A 21,385-nucleotide genomic window follows, 5' to 3' on the forward strand; every position below is an offset into this window, starting at 1 on the left:
TATTATTATTATACACTATCAGGACTTTCATAATATCTTTAATGTTTATTCTGTGACAACGTTACATGCCCTGAACCCTTTACCATCTTTTATCATTTTGCTTGGAATTTTTGGCATCTGTCCTGACACAGTTCTCTAAATAAACTTATTTCTTTTCAATTGGTTCAAAAACATTTTTCAGATGGCCCTATTAACCCAATTACTTAATCGTTATGTAACTATTATTCAACACAGTAACAATATGGAGCATTGTGCAGAAAGAACTGATTTCTCTTCTGCTAATGAGCATCAGAATTAGATCTTAGAGTTTAATCAAAGAATTTCAATGTTTGTTCTGACACACTTATCATATATAAATATATAGTACATAATATATGGGGTTTCCATCAATGTGTTATTCATGCAATTTCCAGACAAAAATGCAACACCATATGCTATGCAACAATTGGAGGAAATCCTAATTGATCAAAGGCTGTGAATTTTTCAAATTATTTTTCAAATGACTGAAATTAATGTTTTCCACCCAACATCATTAAACATGAGTCCGTAGTAAAATCTGTGCTCACAGAAATAGGAATACTTCTCAGCACTACATAATTAATTATGCTCTTCCTTTTATATAGTTATCTTTTTGGACTAATACATAATGGGACTTATGCAGAATTGGTCACAAAATGGGAAAATATTACTATATTTCAGGCAAGATGTGCAACACAAATTGATGTACTTCCCACTCATCATCAACTGCAATGTCTATATAACTAGAAGTAAGTAAATATCGATTAAAAATTACCAAACCAAATTGATATACATTAAATAAAAATACAATTTTCTTTTTAACTAGAACATGGGCGGGAGAGCCATGAAGACAACTACAGTAACACCATCATCTTCACCATTTATTTATATAGCACCACTGATTCCGCAACGCTGTACAGAGAACTCATTCACATCAGTCCCAGCCCCATTGTAGCTTACAGTCTAAATTCCCTAATTTACACACACACACACACACACAGACAGACAGAGACAGACTAGGGTCAATTTTGATAACAGCCAATTAACCTACCAGTATGATTTTGGAGGCTGGGAGGAAACAGGAGCACCCGGAGGAAACCCACGCAAACATGGGGAGAATATACAAACTCCACACAGATAAGGTCATGGATGGGAATTGAACTCATGACTCCAACGCTGTGAGGGAGGAGTGCTAACCACTAAGCTGCCTATCTAATGTGATCACCAGCTGACCACATGTCCCATCCTGTACAATTTGGTCTACCACATTGCAGGTCATTATATACAGTATATATATATATATATATATATATATATATATATATATATATATATATATACAGTATATATATATATGTTTGCAGTGACAGTTTCTTTCAGGTAATCAGCAATTATCCAGGGCCCCACTCTCATCTCCCCCGTCCTGGACCATCTATAATGGTGCCAGTCATTTGTCTATTCAGCTCGAGAGAGAGAGATGACATTGGGGCCCTGGATAATTGCTGATTGAACATATTTCTAAGGGAACTATTGAAGCTAAGTATATGATTATTATATTTTTACTTGTTTGAAATAAAAGATTGATATTTGAACTTTGTGGTCACGACTCTTTAGCTCCTTGCAACCTGAAAGAACCCGTCAACGCAAACATTATCTATCTATCTATCTATCTATCTATCTATCTATCTATCTATCTATTTATCTATCTGTATGTGTGTGGCATGAAGGCCAAGAACCACCATAGTATTGTCCACAAGAGGGTGAATGCAGCTTGAACACATGTCAAAATAGTAATTAATAATAATTAATGCCGGACTCATTAGCTTGTTGCATTCACGGTCCATCAGCATTTGTTAAAATTGCTGATGCTTGTCACAGTTATCAATTGCCCTGCATTGTAGTAAAGACCAATGAACTGTATCACAAGCAGATTTTAAATTGCCTGTGAACATATAGCCATAGTTAGACTGCTATTAAATTAATGTAGGTCAATGAATGCATGCTTATGATTATGTGTATAAATGCTAACCCAAAATTATCTGTTTTCCATAATAACGATTAACAAGGTGACAAAAACGGACCTCGGGGCCTTTGAAAAAGATTGGTTAGTGTAAGGTTTTTTCAACGAAAATAATCAGTGGTGTATATTTAGAATTAATAATAAACAAATTAACAATAAACAAATGTAGTAAAGTGCAGTCAGTCCCTCATTTTATGCTTTTCATGAGATTAAACAAGTTGACGTAAAATCCAGAAAAGTATAACATAAAAAAGTGTAAAACGAGAGTAAAAAAGTCTTAAAAAAACTTGCAAAAGACAAGTAAAACTGATGATATTATAATTTATGTTGGATACAGCATGTAAAAGGTATACACATGGTGGACTTTCCATGAAAGAACAGATCTGTACATTAAATTAGAGATGGTCACTGACCCCCGTGTTTTGGTTTTGGATTCGGTTTTGGATCTGGATTACCGTCGTGTTTTGGTTTTGGTTTTGGTTTTGCAAAACCGCCATTGCGTGTTTTGGTTTTGGTTTTGGTTTTGTTTGGTTTTGTTTTGCTATTTTTTGGGAAAATCCATGTTTTTGGGCCTAAATTAACCCAATTTAGTGCTCCAACTGTTTTAGAGACAAGTAATCTAATTGTTGAGGTAATAAATCATCCAAAAAAACAGTTTAATTCTTCGTTGGTAGGCCTATTCTACACACAAAACAGATTGTCTTCCTCTCCATCTATGCATATTGGCAATGCAGCCATCGTCTTTGAATGTATATTACACCCTACACTTATAGTTAAATATGTAAAGAAATGGAAAAAGCCAGTTTGCTTTCTGTCTCTCAAGGCCCCCCTCCACTTGTATAAAATAGCAAAAAATTCAGCCATTATAGACTGTACAATATTAATTGACATGGAGAAAGCCAGTTTGGTTTCTGTCTCTCTAGGCCCCCCTCCACTTGTATAAAATACTAAAAAATTCAGCCATTATAGACTGTACAATATTAATTGACATGGAGAAAGACAGTTTGGGGTCACTCTGTCTCTCTAGGCCCCCCTCCACTTGTATAAAATACCAAAAAATTCAGCCATTATAGACTGTACAATATTAATTGACATGGAGAAAGCCAGTTTGGTTTCTGTCTCTCTAGCCCCCCCTCCACTTGTATAAAATACTAAAAAATTCAGCCATTATAGACTGTACAATATTAATTGACATGGAGAAAGACAGTTTGGGGTCACTCTGTCTCTCTAGGCCCCCCTCCACTTGTATAAAATACCAAAAAATTCAGCCATTATAGACTGTACAATATTAATTGACATGGAGAAAGCCAGTTTGGTTTCTGTCTCTCTAGGCCCCCCTCCACTTGTATAAAATACTAAAAAATTCAGCCATTATAGACTGTACAATATTAATTGACATGGAGAAAGACAGTTTGGGGTCACTCTGTCTCTCTAGGCCCCCCTCCACTTGTATAAAATACTAAAAAATTCAGCCATTATAGACTGTACAATATTAATTGACATGGAGAAAGACAGTTTGGGGTCACTCTGTCTCTCTAGGCCCCCCTCCACTTGTATAAAATACCAAAAAATTCAGCCATTATAGACTGTACAATATTAATTGACATGGAGAAAGCCAGTTTGGTTTCTGTCTCTCTAGGCCCCCCTCCACTTGTATAAAATACTAAAAAATTCAGCCATTATAGACTGTACAATATTAATTGACATGGAGAAAGCCAGTTTGGTTTCTGTCTCTCTAGGCCCCCCTCCACTTGTATAAAATACTTAAAAATTCAGCCATTATAGACTGTACAATATTAATTGACATGGAGAAAGACAGTTTGGGGTCACTCTGTCTCTCTAGGCCCCCCTCCACTTGTATAAAATACCAAAAAATTCAGCCATTATAGACTGTACAATATTAATTGACATGGAGAAAGCCAGTTTGGTTTCTGTCTCTCTAGGCCCCCCTCCACTTGTATAAAATACTAAAAAATTCAGCCATTATAGACTGTACAATATTATGAAAAATGGACAAAGCCAGTTTAGGGTCACTCTGTCTATGACACCCTACCCTTAAGGATAAATTGCCCTAACAGCAGCCTTTCAAGATGGTATGTGATATGGAAATGCCACAAGTCCCTTTCCTCTTTGGGGGTAGATTGCACCCTACACTTACATAGAAAGTTTTAAAAAGATGTTATCGGCATCATCTTCAGCTTCATCCTCACCCTCATCAGTGTGTACGTCATCATCACAGACTATCAATTCATCGCCGCTTGAATCCGCCATTAGAGAACAGTCAGTGCTTGGATGTCTTGGATGGTGAAGGCCTTCCTCGTGGAAGATGTAGTTCATTTTTATAAACATCATTTTCTCCACATTTTTGGGAAGTAACCTTCTACGGCGATCACTGACTAAGTTCCCTGCTGTGCTGAACACTCGTTCAGAGTACACACTGGAGGGTGGGCAGCTTAGGTATTGCAAAGCAAGTTTGTACATGGGTTTCCAAATGGCTTGCTTTTCTTCCCAGTAAGGAAAGGGACTGTCTGACATTTCCATATCAACTACCTCTTGAAAGTAATCCTCCACCATCCTTTGCATGTTTATACTCATATTGGATGGACTTATGGGCAAAGTGACACTTTTTTTTGAAAAATCCTTCAAACCAGCCCAGATGTTAAATTGTTCTCGTCTGCCCCCTGTGTCTTCCCTGCTTCTTTTTTGGAAATTTAATTTTTTACGAGCAACAGCTTGAGAAAGTGAAGGAGGACACGTCGTCAAGCCGAGGCCCAGTTCAGCGGCCAACTTGCTGAGCAATAGCTCCTTGCAAAAGTTCACATCTCGCTCATTTACAAGTAAAGACTCAATGTAGGTTTTAAACCTTGGATCAAGCACAGTGGCCAAAACGTACTGATCCGAGTTCAAGATCTTAATAACTCGAGGATCATTGTGAAGCGAATTAAGTACTTGATCGACAAGGCCAACATACTTTGCTGAATTGCTTGCTTTCAGCTCCTCCTTCATTTTCTCAAGCTGCTTTTCCAATAGTCTAATTAAAGGAATGACTTGGCTCAAACTAGCAGAGTCTGCACTGACCTCACATGTCACAACTTCAAATGGTTTCAGCACCTTGCACAGCACTGAAAGGATTCCCCACTGTGCAAGAGTGAAATACATCCCCCCTCCTTTCCCAATGTCATGACTTGTGCAATATGCTTGGATGGCTTTGCGCTGTTCCTCCATCCTCTGAAGCATGTACAGGGTGGAATTCCACCGAGTTACCACCTCTTGCTTAAGTTGGTGGCAGGGCAAGTTAAACTGCTCTTGGAGCTGCTGTAATCTCCTACATGCTGTGGCTGAATGCCTGAAATGGCCTGAAATTTTACGGGCCACCGAAAGCATCTCCTGCACCTCACGGTTATTTCGTAGGAAGCTCTGCACCACCAAGTTGATGGTGTGAGCAAAACAGGGAATATGTTGGAAATCACCCAGCTGTAATGCTCGCACTATATTGTTGGCGTTATCTGAAATGACATACCCTGGGGAGAGTCCGAGTGGTATAAGCCATGCATCAATCACATCTCTCAGTTTGCGTAACAAATTGTCAGCCGTATGCCTGTTAGTGAAGCCGGTGATACAAAGAGTGGCCTGCCTGTGACAAATGTTACGTAGTGGTGTACATGCTGCTGCTGTTCCTGCTGGTGAAGGTGAATGACCAACCCAGTGGGCTGTCACAGTCATATAGTCTTTGGTTTGGCCACTTCCACTTGTCCACATATCTGTGGTTAAGTGAACAGTGGGCAGAATGGCATTTTTCAGCGCAATCTCTACATTTTTACACACTTTTTGGTATAGTTGTGGAATAGCTTTACGGGAGAAATGGTGTCGCGATGGAATTCTGTAACGCGGACACAAAACCTCAATTAACTGTGAAAAACCAGCTGCGTTTATTGTGGAGATTGGACGCAGATCTAACACTAACATTGCAGCCATGGCGTCTGTGATTCGCTTGGCGACTGGGTGACTGCTGTCATATTTGCTTCCCCTCGCAAATGATTGTTTCACAGTTAATTGCTGAAATGTAGGACTGCTCATTTTATTCACCTGCCTCTGGGATGACGATTCACCCCCAGCAGCAGCAACAGCAGCAGCAGGACTAACGCTTTCTTCAGAGGAATCAATAATAGTGCCGGAGTCATCCAGCCTTAAGTGGGATGCCGGGCTAACTCCGAGCGCTACTGAGGATATTGATGAGGATGGTGTGGTGGGTGTATTTTGTAGCCGTCGGTATGTCGGTGAGCGGAGGGTCTTAGCTGATGAGGGAGTGCTTGTATTCTTTTGGGAAGAACTTTCAGCTTTTCCCAACACTTTGCCATGAACTCTCGTTAAATGGCGTAACATAGACGAGGTTCCAAGATGGTTAAGGTCCCTCCCTCGACTGACTGTGGCTTCACATACACTACAAATGGCTATACAATTGTTGTCTGGATTTGGGTAGAAATAATTCCACACATAAGAAGTGGATTTTTTTGTTTTATGCCCAGGCATGACAATGGCCTTTTTCTTGTCACGTGCCAGAACTGCTGCCACTGGTGCAGGACTTACACAAACAACCTCATCCTCATCAACATCCTCATTAGCGCCCTCGTCGCCTACACAAATCTCCCCCTCATCCTCTTCTAATTCCAAAGTGGCATCCTCAATTTGGGTATCACCGGCTACACTCGGGCTATTAAGGCACACATCAGCAGAATGCTCACGATTAGACATCCCACTGTTGGATGGACTCTCCACAGGGATTGTTGTCATTTGTGAATCAGAGCAAATATTCTCCTGTAATGCCTCACTGGTATCTTGCAGCTCAGCTTTGACGCGTAACAGTAGTTGTGCACCAATTGTAGCCTGGGTAACTTTTTGGGATCTGCCACTAATAGCCAAAGGTGAAGGCCTCATTCTCTCTTTGCCACTGCGTGTGTAGAATGGCATGCTTGCAATTTTTTTTTTATCGTCACTTAACTTTTGCTCAGTTACACTTCTTTTTCGCTTCAATACAGTAAATTTTTTTTTGGTTTTTGTTTTTTGCACTAATTTGAAAACACTCTGTTGTTTGACATCGCCTTGGCCAGATGACGTACTGGGAACACTAACATCAGGACTGGTGACAGAACCTGGTTGCTCATTTAGATCATATGTGGACTGCTTTGAATCCATTCTGAGCGCAAACCACTGAGGAGTGCTAAAAATTATTGAGTAGATACTGCTGACAGATATGACTTTTGACAGCCAGAAATATTAATGCACAATTAGGGAGGACACCCCAAAAACACTGAGGAGTGCTACAAATTATTGAGTAGATACTGCTGACAGATATGACTTTTGACAGCCAGAAATATTAATGCACAATTAGGGAGGACACCCCAAAAACACTGAGGAGTGCTAAAAATTATTGAGTAGATACTGCTGACAGATATGACTTTTGACAGCCAGAAATATTAATGCACAATTAGGGAGGACACCCCAAAAACACTGAGGAGTGCTACAAATTATTGAGTAGATACTGCTGACAGATATGACTTTTGACAGCCAGAAATATTAATGCACAATTAGGGAGGACACCCCAAAAACACTGAGGAGTGCTAAAAATTATTGAGTAGATACTGCTGACAGATATGACTTTTGACAGCCAGAAATATTAATGCACAATTAGGGAGGACACCCCAAAAACACTGAGGAGTGCTACAAATTATTGAGTAGATACTGCTGACAGATATGACTTTTGACAGCCAGAAATATTAATGCACAATTAGGGAGGACACCCCAAAAACACTGAGGAGTGCTAAAAATTATTGAGTAGATACTGCTGACAGATATGACTTTTGACAGCCAGAAATATTAATGCACAATTAGGGAGGGCACCCCAAAAACACTGAGGAGTGCTAAAAATTATTGAGTAGATACTGCTGACAGATATGACTTTTGACAGCCAGAAATATTAATGCACAATTAGGGAGGACACCCCAAAAACACTGAGGAGTGCTAAAAATTATTGAGTAGATACTGCTGACAGATATGACTTTTGACAGCCAGAAATATTAATGCACAATTAGGGAGGACACCCCAAAAACACTGAGGAGTGCTACAAATTATTGAGTAGATACTGCTGACAGATATGACTTTTGACAGCCAGAAATATTAATGCACAATTAGGGAGGACACCCCAAAAACACTGAGGAGTGCTAAAAATTATTGAGTAGATACTGCTGACAGATATGACTTTTGACAGCCAGAAATATTAATGCACAATTAGGGAGGACACCCCAAAAACACTGAGGAGTGCTAAAAATTATTGAGTAGATACTGCTGACAGATATGACTTTTGACAGCCAGAAATATTAATGCACAATTAGGGAGGACACCCCAAAAACACTGAGGAGTGCTAAAAATTATTGAGTAGATACTGCTGACAGATATGACTTTTGACAGCCAGAAATATTAATGCACAATTAGGGAGGACACCCCAAAAACACTGAGGAGTGCTAAAAATTATTGAGTAGATACTGCTGACAGATATGACTTTTGACAGCCAGAAATATTAATGCACAATTAGGGAGGACACCCCAAAAACACTGAGGAGTGCTAAAAATTATTGAGTAGATACTGCTGACAGATATGACTTTTGACAGCCAGAAATATTAATGCACAATTAGGGAGGACACCCCAAAAACACTGAGGAGTGCTACAAATTATTGAGTAGATACTGCTGACAGATATGACTTTTGACAGCCAGAAATATTAATGCACAATTAGGGAGGACACCCCAAAAACACTGAGGAGTGCTAAAAATTATTGAGTAGATACTGCTGACAGATATGACTTTTGACAGCCAGAAATATTAATGCACAATTAGGGAGGACACCCCAAAAACACTGAGGAGTGCTAAAAATTATTGAGTAGATACTGCTGACAGATATGACTTTTGACAGCCAGAAATATTAATGCACAATTAGGGAGGACACCCCAAAAACACTGAGGAGTGCTACAAATTATTGAGTAGATACTGCTGACAGATATGACTTTTGACAGCCAGAAATATTAATGCACAATTAGGGAGGACACCCCAAAAACACTGAGGAGTGCTAAAAATTATTGAGTAGATACTGCTGACAGATATGACTTTTGACAGCCAGAAATATTAATGCACAATTAGGGAGGACACCCCAAAAACACTGAGGAGTGCTACAAATTATTGAGTAGATACTGCTGACAGATATGACTTTTGACAGCCAGAAATATTAATGCACAATTAGGGAGGACACCCCAAAAACACTGAGGAGTGCTAAAAATTATTGAGTAGATACTGCTGACAGATATGACTTTTGACAGCCAGAAATATTAATGCACAATTAGGGAGGACACCCCAAAAACACTGAGGTGTGCTACAAATTATTTAGTAGATACTGCTGACAGATATGACTTTTGACAGCCAGAAATATTAATGCACAATTATGGGGGACACCCCAAAAGCGCTGGGGAGTGCCAAATATGAAGAAAAAATAATAAACCTCTATCCTCCTCTCTGCACTAGCGATTTTGGTTAGAGCAATTGCAAGAACAATATGGTATTCTCTGTCCCTGCTCTAATTAGCCTATGACTACACCCTGCTCTCTCCCTCTGTCAAATGGCGATGGATTGCTGTGGAGGCGTGTATTTATAAAGTTGAAGTATCGCGAGAACCGAGTCCCGAGATCCGACGACGTCACAATGACGTTCGGCCTCGATTTGGATTCGGAATGGGCGGGAGAGTACCGAGCTGCTCAGCTCGGTACTCGGATACCCAAAGTTCGGGTGGGTTCGGTTCTCGGAGAACCGGACCCGCCCATCTCTACATTAAATTATCATGTCAATTTGAGAAAAAAAAATCAAACTTTTTATTATCTGAGAAAATATGTCCAGTTCTCAGGGGCGAACGCAGTATTTAGAAGGGGGGGTTTCCGCCCCCCCCCCCCCCAAAAAAAAAAAATAGAGCAGCTCCATTTCGGCGAGTCTGAATTGAACAGCAGCTGCGGCGCTGTCAAGAAGCATCCGCAGCAGTGCTGTATTATACTACAATACAGCACTGCCTCAGACGCTTCTTTGACAGCGCCACGGCTGCTGTACAGTACCGTTGGTTCGCGAAGGGGAGGGGTTATTGGAGAACCAGAAACCCCCCTTCGTGCGCCACTGGTTCTATATACAATATGTATAGTATTGCTTAACATTTACATTTCTATGTACTGATCACTTGCTGTAATACACAACAAACAACTAATGTACACATTACAATACTATCACAGTACATTCTGTATCTGGGTAATTTCTGTGGTGTACAATTTGAATAAAGGTAGAGTAAAATCAGGGAAATAAGAACTAGGGACTGAAATGCTTTAGGGACTGTGAAAAAGTGTAAATTCTGTATAAAACTATGACATCAGGGAATTTGAAATAACTGTATAACATAGAAAGCAAATAGACATTAAAATATGAAAAAATACATTAAAATATGGAAAAATGCATTAAAATATGAAATATTGAGATCCAGAATGAGTACAGCTATATAAATTTTTATTTTTGCTTACTTAATGGGTAGGTCAGCTTAAACTTTTAATCACTAAGATTTAATGTGGGTAATGTCACAGTTAATATACAAGTATATGATATATACAGCTCCAGTGTAAACGTTAATACTTATAACTTTTTATAAATTTTAATGTGTGTTGTTTCATACACGATAGTCTAATTCAACGCTGCCTTGAGACTTCTGTGTGATATTTGTATGTTCCGATATTGTTTAGTGAATGTAATTTTGGTTTGTGTTTTCCACTAGCACTAATCATTAAAGGAACATTCACAATACAGTTTTATAACTCCTTTACGTAAGTCCCATGCTACCAGTCAGAAAAACTCCTAACTGGTATCTCCTATTTTCTACAGATTGATACAATTACAGCATCAGACAGTAGTATATGTGGGAAATTAATGCGGGCAGGCTGGAAGCTTTAGCTACTACTAAAAAGTTTGTTCAGATCATAATGGAAATTTGCCTCACATGCTCCTTTGTCACTTCGGAGTCAGCTGATAACGACACATTAGCTATTGGGTGTCATCGGATGTACTGGCTTTACATCCTTTTAGATCAAACCTAATTGGAACTAATTCAATTGGATTTTTATTGATGAGGAAGCAGCCTATACTACATAGTGGTTGGACAAATTGGTAAAGCTAGTCAACTTATCAAAACACGTCATTTCAAGAAGTCTGCTGACTACCAACAGTATACGCCATATTTCCCTGCTGCCCATATCGTTACTGTATTTAAGGCACTCGCATTTAACAAAGAAATGGAAATAGAAAGCCTTTAAGAACCAATAGAGATTCTACACAACATGGAATGTTGAAGACTAGATTGATTAAGATATAAAAAATGCAGAGTTACTTACCCACATGTCCAGTCTCTGCAAGAACTTAAAATAGAAAATTGATACAAATAAGTTTGTATTTAGCTATTTAAAACTTAAATGTCTTAATGAATATGAAAAATGACTATCTATATTTTATATAGAAATTTGAAAAACAATATATATTTGATAATTTATCACACTCTGTATAACAATTTTAATTTTGAAACTGTAAAAGATTTAATATATTAATGTGTGACACTACCATTAATTACTACTAAGGAATACAAGCCTAGACCTATTGTATTAGCAAATGTATTATAAACATGTTCTGTCCAAAGACACATTTATGTGATATATTATCAGTGAACTAATGTGAATAATGTTTCTTGGTAAAGTTTATTCAATAATGGTGTTAAAGGGATTGTCTGTCTCACTGGATGAATTAGCATAAGACACAACACAGACCTGTACAACAAATGGGTCAGTATTTCTAGTATAGCAAAAAATGTTTGTCAATCAGTGACCTACCTGCTTGTGGCATGTTTAGTCAGAGCCAGTTTCTGTAAGAAAATAATTATATTTATCAACTTAATATTTATTCAATAGCTGTATCATAAAACCACTAACAGGATACAATACATAACAAAGTAATGATATACTAACATGGTCTATTAACGGATTATTCTACTAACAGTTCAACTGACACTTATTAAATGTTATTTTGGTTACTATTTTACAGTAGAAAACTTTGTTTCAATTAAAGTTTTACATAATTTATGTGAATTCATATTTAATAAATAAAAAAATGGAAGAAAATAGGTTCAACATTTTAAGGAGATGGTATAGATGTCTATAACTTCTTGGTAGAATGTATCCAGGTGTCTCCAACCCCAGTTACAGACATAATTCACTGCAGGGTCTTCCCTCCACATTTGGTGGGAGTGTCCAAAAAGGTGTCTGGTGTGGCAGAGTGTTATACAAGCCTCAAAAATATTACGGGTTGAGAGATTCCAGGATTTTGGCTTCTCAACCAACACTTCAATCACACACTATAAAGAGTCTTTCTTTAAACACTTAAACAATGCTAGTTTGCTAGAATTGAATATTACGTGAACGTGGAGGATAGTATAATGTCAGAAGGAGACAGATACTTGGATTTTTGTGCCACTCATTGCCGTTGGTTGGTATTTTAAGATTCAAAGAAATGCGAATGTAACACGGAGCTTTCCCAAACCACAGTTAATATTGTGGATTATGGGGACTGTGGTATTGTGTGGTAATTTGCCTAATGTAGGAGATATCTCAGATTTTTCCTGTTTTAGTTCAATTGGCAAAATACTTAAAAGTGCCTAAGCCATATGAAAATAGCCCTCTACGCAAGGTTTGAGTATTGATAAATAGGCCTCCACGGTGAACAATAAAAAGTCTGTGAAAAGCAGGTGAACTCACAGCCATGCAGGCCCGGCGCTCCCATTAGGCAAGGTTAGGCAATTGCCTAGGGCGCCGGGCTCTGCAGGGCGCCTCAAAATGTAAAAAAAATGACTATGGTCGTTTAAAACTGTGCGGCAGCCGCCGCACAGCTTCCGAGAAATCCACGGGGAGGGGAGGGGAGGGGGGAAGGGGCTATGAATCTTACCTGCATTAAGCTGCTCCTCTCTGCTCTGTCTCCTCCCCTCCGCTCACTGACTGTTGGGCATGACATCATCATCACCGCCCGACAGTGTCTGTGAGTGGAGGGGAGGAGACAGAGCAGAGAGGAGCAGCTTAATGCAGGTAAGATAAAGAAAGACGTGGGGAGGGGAGGGAAGGGCCAACTTTAACAGGGTACCCGCGGCGGGGGGCGCCGATTTTTAAAGGGGGGGCGCCAATTCTTAAAGGAGGCGGGGCGGCGCCGATTTTCCCAGTGTGCCTAGGGCGCCAAGGACCCTAGCACCGGCACTGCAGCCATGTATATTATTCAGGAGGCGCTACCACCTAATGTAGCTGTAGGTAGGATTGGATACTTGTATTCCTTAGTCCTAACCCTTTACTTTTCACACTTACCCATATCTCACTTTGTGTCCTACCCCTGGTTGCTCACTCCCCACTCCTTCCAAGTTTAGTTCAGTTTGGTTTGCTCTATTAACAAATGTTAACTCAATTGGTGCCATAATCTCTGATGTGTATAACTCAAGACTGTTGTGCAGTGCCGCAAATATTCAATCTAACTGTCACGGGCACTAGGAGTCTTTACCCAGGGATCACCAGATGGTAGGCTTACCAGAGCAATGTAGATGGTAATAGGGTACTCTGGTAGCTGGGTGATCACGGAACATGAAATGATGGCCGATGAGATGCTCAGGAAAGTCTATGACTAGCAACACTGGTGATAATGAGGTAATGATACACAAGGAACTGTATGGACAAGGACACGTGAAGGTAGTCAGTGGTCTGCGATAGCAAGTTGTACCACTGCTATAGTGAGGAGGAATGTCCAACAGAAACAAGGAGGTGATGAGAGTCAGCGGTCTGCGGGTAGCAAGTTGTACCGCTGTCTGAGTGAAGGAATGGAATCCAAGTGGAGGTATCCAGGTAGTCAGTGGTCTGCGGTAGCAAGTTGTACCACTGCTATGTGAGAGGATAATGGAACAGGTGATACCGGAAACAGGGATCAGTGGTCTGACATCAGCAAGTTGTACCACTGAATATATATGTGAGGAGGTGCACGGGGGAAGGCTGCAACACAGGATATACACAGGCACCTTATACACGATCCACAGTAATATGCACAATATAGATATATATATATATAAATGACTGATCAGGTCTGCAATCTAGAAAGTCTCTTGAAGTAGTCTAGCACAATGATAACACAGTCAATGATGGCAATAGACTCAGCGGATAGCAGACTCCAGAGCGAACCAAACACAGTCCAGCAAGATATGCAATACACAGCACAGTCAATGAGAAGTATGCATACCGTGGTTCAGCAGTAGCAGTCAGATGGGATTGCAGCGGTACCTGAGCGGCTGGAGGCCGACTGGATAGGAAGTCCCTGGATAGGTGAAGCAGCGGTCTAGCAGGTGCAGCGCACAGGTGAGTAGACCAACAGGGACACGAATCCACAGGAGTCAGCAACACGTGGAACTGGACTCATAGGGGACCCAGGAGAATGGAGATGATCCAGCAGAGGGTAGTAGATGAGATACAAATCCAATGCTGACAGGAGGGTAGAGACCAGTGGAACACGTGAAGCGTGGAGAGTGGATCAGCAGGAGATGGACGATAGCGTTGACCACCGCAGCAGGACTCAGCGGCACACGGAGGTAACCAGTAGCAACCACAGGAACCAACAGCGATGGGAAACAGGAGTGCAGCGCAGGGCAGGAGCTGTTGATCACGAAGTGTAGCAGATGGTAATGAAAGCGGCAGTCTCGAGGAAGTCACAGCAAAGATGAGATGAGACTATAGTGCACGGAGGCAGCGGATAGTAATCAGCTGGCAGTCACGATGTTGAACACAGGCGAGTTGCAAGCAGGAGACTGTAGTGCACAGGGGCAGCGGATAGTAGTCAGCTGGCAGTCACGATGTTGAACACAGGCGAGTTGCAAGCAGGAGACTGTAGTGCACAGAGGCAGCGGATAGTAGTCAGCTGGCAGTCACGATGTTGAACACAGGCGAGTTGCAAGCAGGAGACTGTAGTGCACAGAGGCAGCGGATAGTAGTCAGCTGGCAGTCACGATGTTGCAAGGAGGAGACTGTAGTGCACGGAGGCAGCGGATAGGAATCAGCAAACAGACTTGATGAGAAGCAGGTGAGTGAGGTAAAAGCTGGAGTGCACGGAGGCAGCGGATAGCGATGAGCAAACAGTCACATTGATATAAAATAACGTTGAAGTGGTATAGAAGACTGTAGTGCACGGAGGCAGCGGATAGGAATCAGCAAACAGTCAAGATGATACAGTTGATGGTAGAAGTGGTATGGAACCACAGTAGTAGAAGTGGTTTGGAAACCACAGGAATCAGCAGCGCTGAATACACGAGTAATACAGGAACACCTTCAGAGACTCATAAGGAATGAGACTCCAAGATCAGGCAACGTGGTGGTGACCACAGGTGCTTAATATAGGGAGGTTGCCTGATCTGCCAATTAAGTTAAAGGGGTATACACTGAAGTATAGAAAAGGGCTGCGCATGCGCAGACCCTCAGGATGGTGGACGGCCACGGTTCCTAAATGTCCGGGAAGAGGCACTCACGGTCCGGTGAGTGACAGTACCCCCCCTTTTAAAGGTGGGCACAGAACGCCTGGAACCGGGCTTGTCCGGATTTTTGGAGTAAAACTTCTTCAAAAGGGCAGGAGCATTAAGATCTTCAGCTTTGATCCAAGAGCGCTCCTCAGGACCAAAGCCCTTCCAATGAACGAGGAAGTGGAGGACTCCTCGCGAAATTTTTGCATCTAGTACCTCGGTAATCTCAAAATCCTCCTCCTGATGAACTTGAACTGGCTGCGGAGCTGAGGGAGGAGTTGAGAAACGGTTGATAATAAGAGGTTTGAGCAAAGATACATGGAAGGCATTAGAAATCCGAAGACTCTTAGGAAGAAGGAGTTTCACACATACTGGATTGATAACTTGAATGATCCTATATGGACCAATAAAACGAGGGGCGAATTTCATGGATGGAACCTTCAAACGAATATTTTTTGTGGATAACCAGACACGATCTCCAATTTTTAGTGGTGGAATAGCCCGCCTCTTCTTATCAGCGAAAGATTTGTATTTGACAGATGTCTTCTTTAAACAGGTTCTGACCTGAGACCAGATATTTTTAAAGGTCTGACAAACAGTTTCCACCGCAGGGACTTGGGTGGGCGGGAGGGCAGGAAATTCCGGAAAAGACGGATGGTGACCGTAGACCACAAAGAATGGAGTTTTGGATGATGACTCATGGTACATGTTGTTATGGGCGAACTCAGCCCAAGGGAGTAACTCTACCCAGTTGTCTTGATTGGCTGATGAAAATATCCTTATAAAAGTCTCAAGATCTTGATTGACACGTTCGGTTTGTCCATTGGATTGTGGATGGTAAGAAGATGAGAGTGCTAATCGTATGCCCAAGGTTTTACAAAGGGCTCGCCAGAATCTGGACACGAATTGTACTCCTCTATCAGACACAATCTCAGATGGACATCCATGGATACGGAAGATCTCTTTAATGAAATGTTCAGCCAGGATAGACGAGGAAGGCAAACCAGACAGGGGGATGAAATGAGCCATCTTCGAAAATCTGTCCACTACCACCCAAATAGTGTTATGGTTCTTACTAGGTGGTAAGTCAGTAACGAAATCCATACTAATATGGGTCCATGGTTTGGACGGAATGGGTAGTGGTCGCAGCAACCCTGCTGGGGTTCTGCGGGAGGATTTGAATTGCGAACATAATTCACAGGAAGCAATGAACTCTTTGACGTCTCTCCTCATTGAAGGCCACCAGTAACTTCGAGAGAGGATCTCAAAAGTCTTGTGTTCACCGGCGTGTCCAGAAAAACGAGAGGCATGGAACCACGAAAGGATTTTCCTCCTTAGAGTAGGAGGCACGAGGGTCTTCCCAAATGGTAGCGTTTTGGTGGATGAAGCAGCCAGTGAGATACATTTGGGGTCTAGAATGGTATGGTTGGAAACCTCTTCTATATCAGAGGACGTAACAAAGGCTCTAGATAAGGCATCAGCTTTTTTGTTCTTGGCAGCTGGTTTGAAGGTAATTATTAATTCAAAACGGGAAAAGAAAAGAGACCATCTTGCTTGACGAGGGTTCAAGCATTGGGCAGACTGGAGATATGACAAGTTCTTATGATCCGTGAAGATCGTCACCGGATGGCGAGCTCCCTCCAACAAGTATCTCCATTCCTCTAATGCGGCTTTGATAGCCAGTAATTCCTTGTCTCCGATGGTATAATTCTTCTCTGCGGGTAGGAGACCCCGAGAATAGAAGGCACAAGGGTGGAATTTTTGCTGTTCCGAGCGTTGGGAGAGAATAGCTCCTAAGCCCACATTAGAGGCATCTACTTCTAGGAAAAAGGGGAGTGTCACATCAGGCTGACGAAGGATTGGAGCCGAAGAGAAGGACTCTTTTAATGTTTGAAAGGCTTGAATAGCCTCAGTAGACCATTGCTTAGGATTAGCCCCTTTTCGAGTCAGGGCCACAATAGGAGATGCAATGGAAGAAAAGTCTTGAATGAAGCGTCTATAGTAATTGGCAAAACCTAAAAAACGCTGGATGGCACGAAGAGTAGTTGGCTGGGGCCAATGTAGGACAGCATTTACTTTGTCAGGATCCATCTTCAGACCAACTCCGGAAACAATATACCCCAAGAATGGAATCTGGGGTAATTCGAATGAACATTTTTCTAATTTACAGAACAATGAATTTTTCCGTAGCCTGGAGAGGACTTCTGCCACATGTTGGTGGTGAGAAGGCAGGTCCTGTGAAAAAATCAATATGTCGTCCAGGTAGACGACGACACATACATATAATAAGTCCCGAAAAATCTCATTGATGAAGCCCTGAAAAACAGCGGGGGCATTACATAGCCCGAAAGGCATTACCAGATATTCGTAATGCCCGTCTCTGGTGTTAAACGCCGTCTTCCATTCGTCACCGGAACGGATTCTGATTAAATTGTAGGCACCACGAAGATCCAACTTAGTAAAAATACGGGCTCCCTTGATGCGGTCAAATAGCTCAGTGATCAACGGAATGGGATACCGATTCTTGATAGTAATGGCATTGAGTCCACGAAAATCTATACAAGGGCGTAATGATCCATCCTTCTTTTTGACAAAGAAGAACCCAGCTCCAGCGGGCGAGGTGGAAGGTCGAATGAACCCACGCTGGAGGTTCTCCCGTATATATTCAGATGTAGCTTGAGTTTCAGGTAACGAGAGTGGATAGACCCGGCCCCTGGGAGGAGTCTTGCCAGGAAGAAGATCAATCGGACAATCCCAAGAACGATGAGGAGGAAGACGTTCAGACTGAGCTTTATCAAAAACATCGGTAAATGAAGCATATTGAGGAGGGAGTCCCGGTGAAATAGCTGAGATGGAAGCTTGCTGTACCTTGAGAGGAATGACTTGGGAAAGGCAATGATGGTGACATTCAGGCCCCCAAGACGTGACTTGAGGGGTGCGCCAGTCAATCTGGGGAGAGTGACACTGAAGCCATGGAAGGCCTAGGACAATCGGACTTGTCGTAACAGGAAGAATTAAAAACGATATCTCTTCATGATGCAGAGCACCAATCTGAAGGGTTACTGGAGACGTACTCTGGGTGATGAGACCGTTGATGAGACGTGATCCATCGATAGCCGTCACAGTAATGGGAGTTTTTAAGGTAATCATTGGTAGAGACCATTGATTAACTAACGATTTGGAAATAAAATTTCCTGCTGCTCCGGAATCAATCAATGCCTGTGACTCAAAGGTTTTGGTAGCAAAGGAAATAGTCACATCAAAAGCGCAGACTTTAGATTTCATAGACGATGGAGAGGACTCCAGGGACCCTAACTTCACCTCTCCAGAACTAGTTAGGGCCTGGCATTTCCCGATCTCTTAGGGCAGGAGCTGAGGACATGAGTGGAATCAGCACAATAGATACAGAGTCTATTCTTGACTCTTCGTTTCCTCTCCTCAGAAGATAACTTGGAACGTCCTATCTCCATGGGAATCACAGCGGGTGACACTGGACGAAATTGAGGGTTAGAGCGAAAAGGTGCTTTAACAGAAGTCGTTTTCTCAGCCTCTCTTTCACGAAATCTCATATCAACACGATGGCATAGAGAGATCAAATCTTCAAGTGACGAAGGAAGCTCTTGGGTAGTCAGTGCATCTTTAATTTTATCGAAAAGCCCCTGCCAGAAGGCGGCAACTAGGGCTTCAGTGTTCCACTGAAGTTCAGAGGCTAAGATCCTAAATTGAATGACGTACTGGCCTACAGTATGAGATCCTTGTCGCAGACGGAGGATGCTAGAAGCAGCGGAGGTCACACGACCTGGTTCATCGAACACACTTCGGAATGTAGAAATGAATTTGGCACTATCTTGTAATATTGGATCGTTCCTCTCCCACAGAGGGGAGGCCCAAGCCAGGGCTTGTCCTGAAAACAAAGAGATAAGATAGGCCACTCTGGAACGATGGGTAGAAAAATTTTGAGGTTGGAGCTCAAAATGGACTGAACATTGGTTAAGGAAACCCCTACAAGTTTTGGGGTCTCCATCGTACTTTGACGGAGTAGGCAGGTGAAGCGTGGAAGCTATAGACACCTGGGATGGCAATGGGGAAACGGAGGAAAGCACAGGAGCTTCAGTAGTAGCTGTCACAGTCTGTCCAGATGTTCCTTGGGAGGTTAATGACTGATAACACTGAAGTAACAGCTGTTGGCGGGCATCCTGTTGCTCCACACGGCTAACCAGATGTTGCAGCATCTCTTTGGCGGTAGGTTCCACATCTGGGTCTGTCATGGCCTGATCTTACTGTCACGGGCACTAGGAGTCTTTACCCAGGGATCACCAGATGGTAGGCTTACCAGAGCAATGTAGATGGTAATAGGGTACTCTGGTAGCTGGGTGATCACGGAACATGAAATGATGGCCGATGAGATGCTCAGGAAAGTCTATGACTAGCAACACTGGTGATAATGAGGTAATGATACACAAGGAACTGTATGGACAAGGACACGTGAAGGTAGTCAGTGGTCTGCGATAGCAAGTTGTACCACTGCTATAGTGAGGAGGAATGTCCAACAGAAACAAGGAGGTGATGAGAGTCAGCGGTCTGCGGGTAGCAAGTTGTACCGCTGTCTGAGTGAAGGAATGGAATCCAAGTGGAGGTATCCAGGTAGTCAGTGGTCTGCGGTAGCAAGTTGTACCACTGCTATGTGAGAGGATAATGGAACAGGTGATACCGGAAACAGGGATCAGTGGTCTGACATCAGCAAGTTGTACCACTGAATATATATGTGAGGAGGTGCACGGGGGAAGGCTGCAACACAGGATATACACAGGCACCTTATACACGATCCACAGTAATATGCACAATATAGATATATATATATATAAATGACTGATCAGGTCTGCAATCTAGAAAGTCTCTTGAAGTAGTCTAGCACAATGATAACACAGTCAATGATGGCAATAGACTCAGCGGATAGCAGACTCCAGAGCGAACCAAACACAGTCCAGCAAGATATGCAATACACAGCACAGTCAATGAGAAGTATGCATACCGTGGTTCAGCAGTAGCAGTCAGATGGGATTGCAGCGGTACCTGAGCGGCTGGAGGCCGACTGGATAGGAAGTCCCTGGATAGGTGAAGCAGCGGTCTAGCAGGTGCAGCGCACAGGTGAGTAGACCAACAGGGACACGAATCCACAGGAGTCAGCAACACGTGGAACTGGACTCATAGGGGACCCAGGAGAATGGAGATGATCCAGCAGAGGGTAGTAGATGAGATACAAATCCAATGCTGACAGGAGGGTAGAGACCAGTGGAACACGTGAAGCGTGGAGAGTGGATCAGCAGGAGATGGACGATAGCGTTGACCACCGCAGCAGGACTCAGCGGCACACGGAGGTAACCAGTAGCAACCACAGGAACCAACAGCGATGGGAAACAGGAGTGCAGCGCAGGGCAGGAGCTGTTGATCACGAAGTGTAGCAGATGGTAATGAAAGCGGCAGTCTCGAGGAAGTCACAGCAAAGATGAGATGAGACTATAGTGCACGGAGGCAGCGGATAGTAATCAGCTGGCAGTCACGATGTTGAACACAGGCGAGTTGCAAGCAGGAGACTGTAGTGCACAGGGGCAGCGGATAGTAGTCAGCTGGCAGTCACGATGTTGAACACAGGCGAGTTGCAAGCAGGAGACTGTAGTGCACAGAGGCAGCGGATAGTAGT

The 21,385-nt window shown here is 42.3% G+C and overlaps 1 protein-coding gene across 1 annotated transcript in view; it reads right to left on the reverse strand.

Moving 5' to 3' along the window:
• The window catches only part of IMPG2 (interphotoreceptor matrix proteoglycan 2), a 70,953-nt gene that overhangs the window by 37,161 nt on the left and 12,407 nt on the right, over positions 1-21,385 (reverse strand). The window contains exons 5-6 of the mRNA XM_075194879.1: positions 11,987-12,018; positions 11,498-11,521 (exon numbers count right to left, since the gene is read on the reverse strand). Coding sequence (XP_075050980.1) covers positions 11,498-11,521; positions 11,987-12,018 — 56 coding nt within the window. The remainder of the gene's footprint in view (positions 1-11,497; positions 11,522-11,986; positions 12,019-21,385) is intronic.

Source organism: Mixophyes fleayi, chromosome 2, assembly GCF_038048845.1.
Source record: "Mixophyes fleayi isolate aMixFle1 chromosome 2, aMixFle1.hap1, whole genome shotgun sequence".
Lineage (NCBI taxonomy): Eukaryota > Metazoa > Chordata > Amphibia > Anura > Limnodynastidae > Mixophyes > Mixophyes fleayi.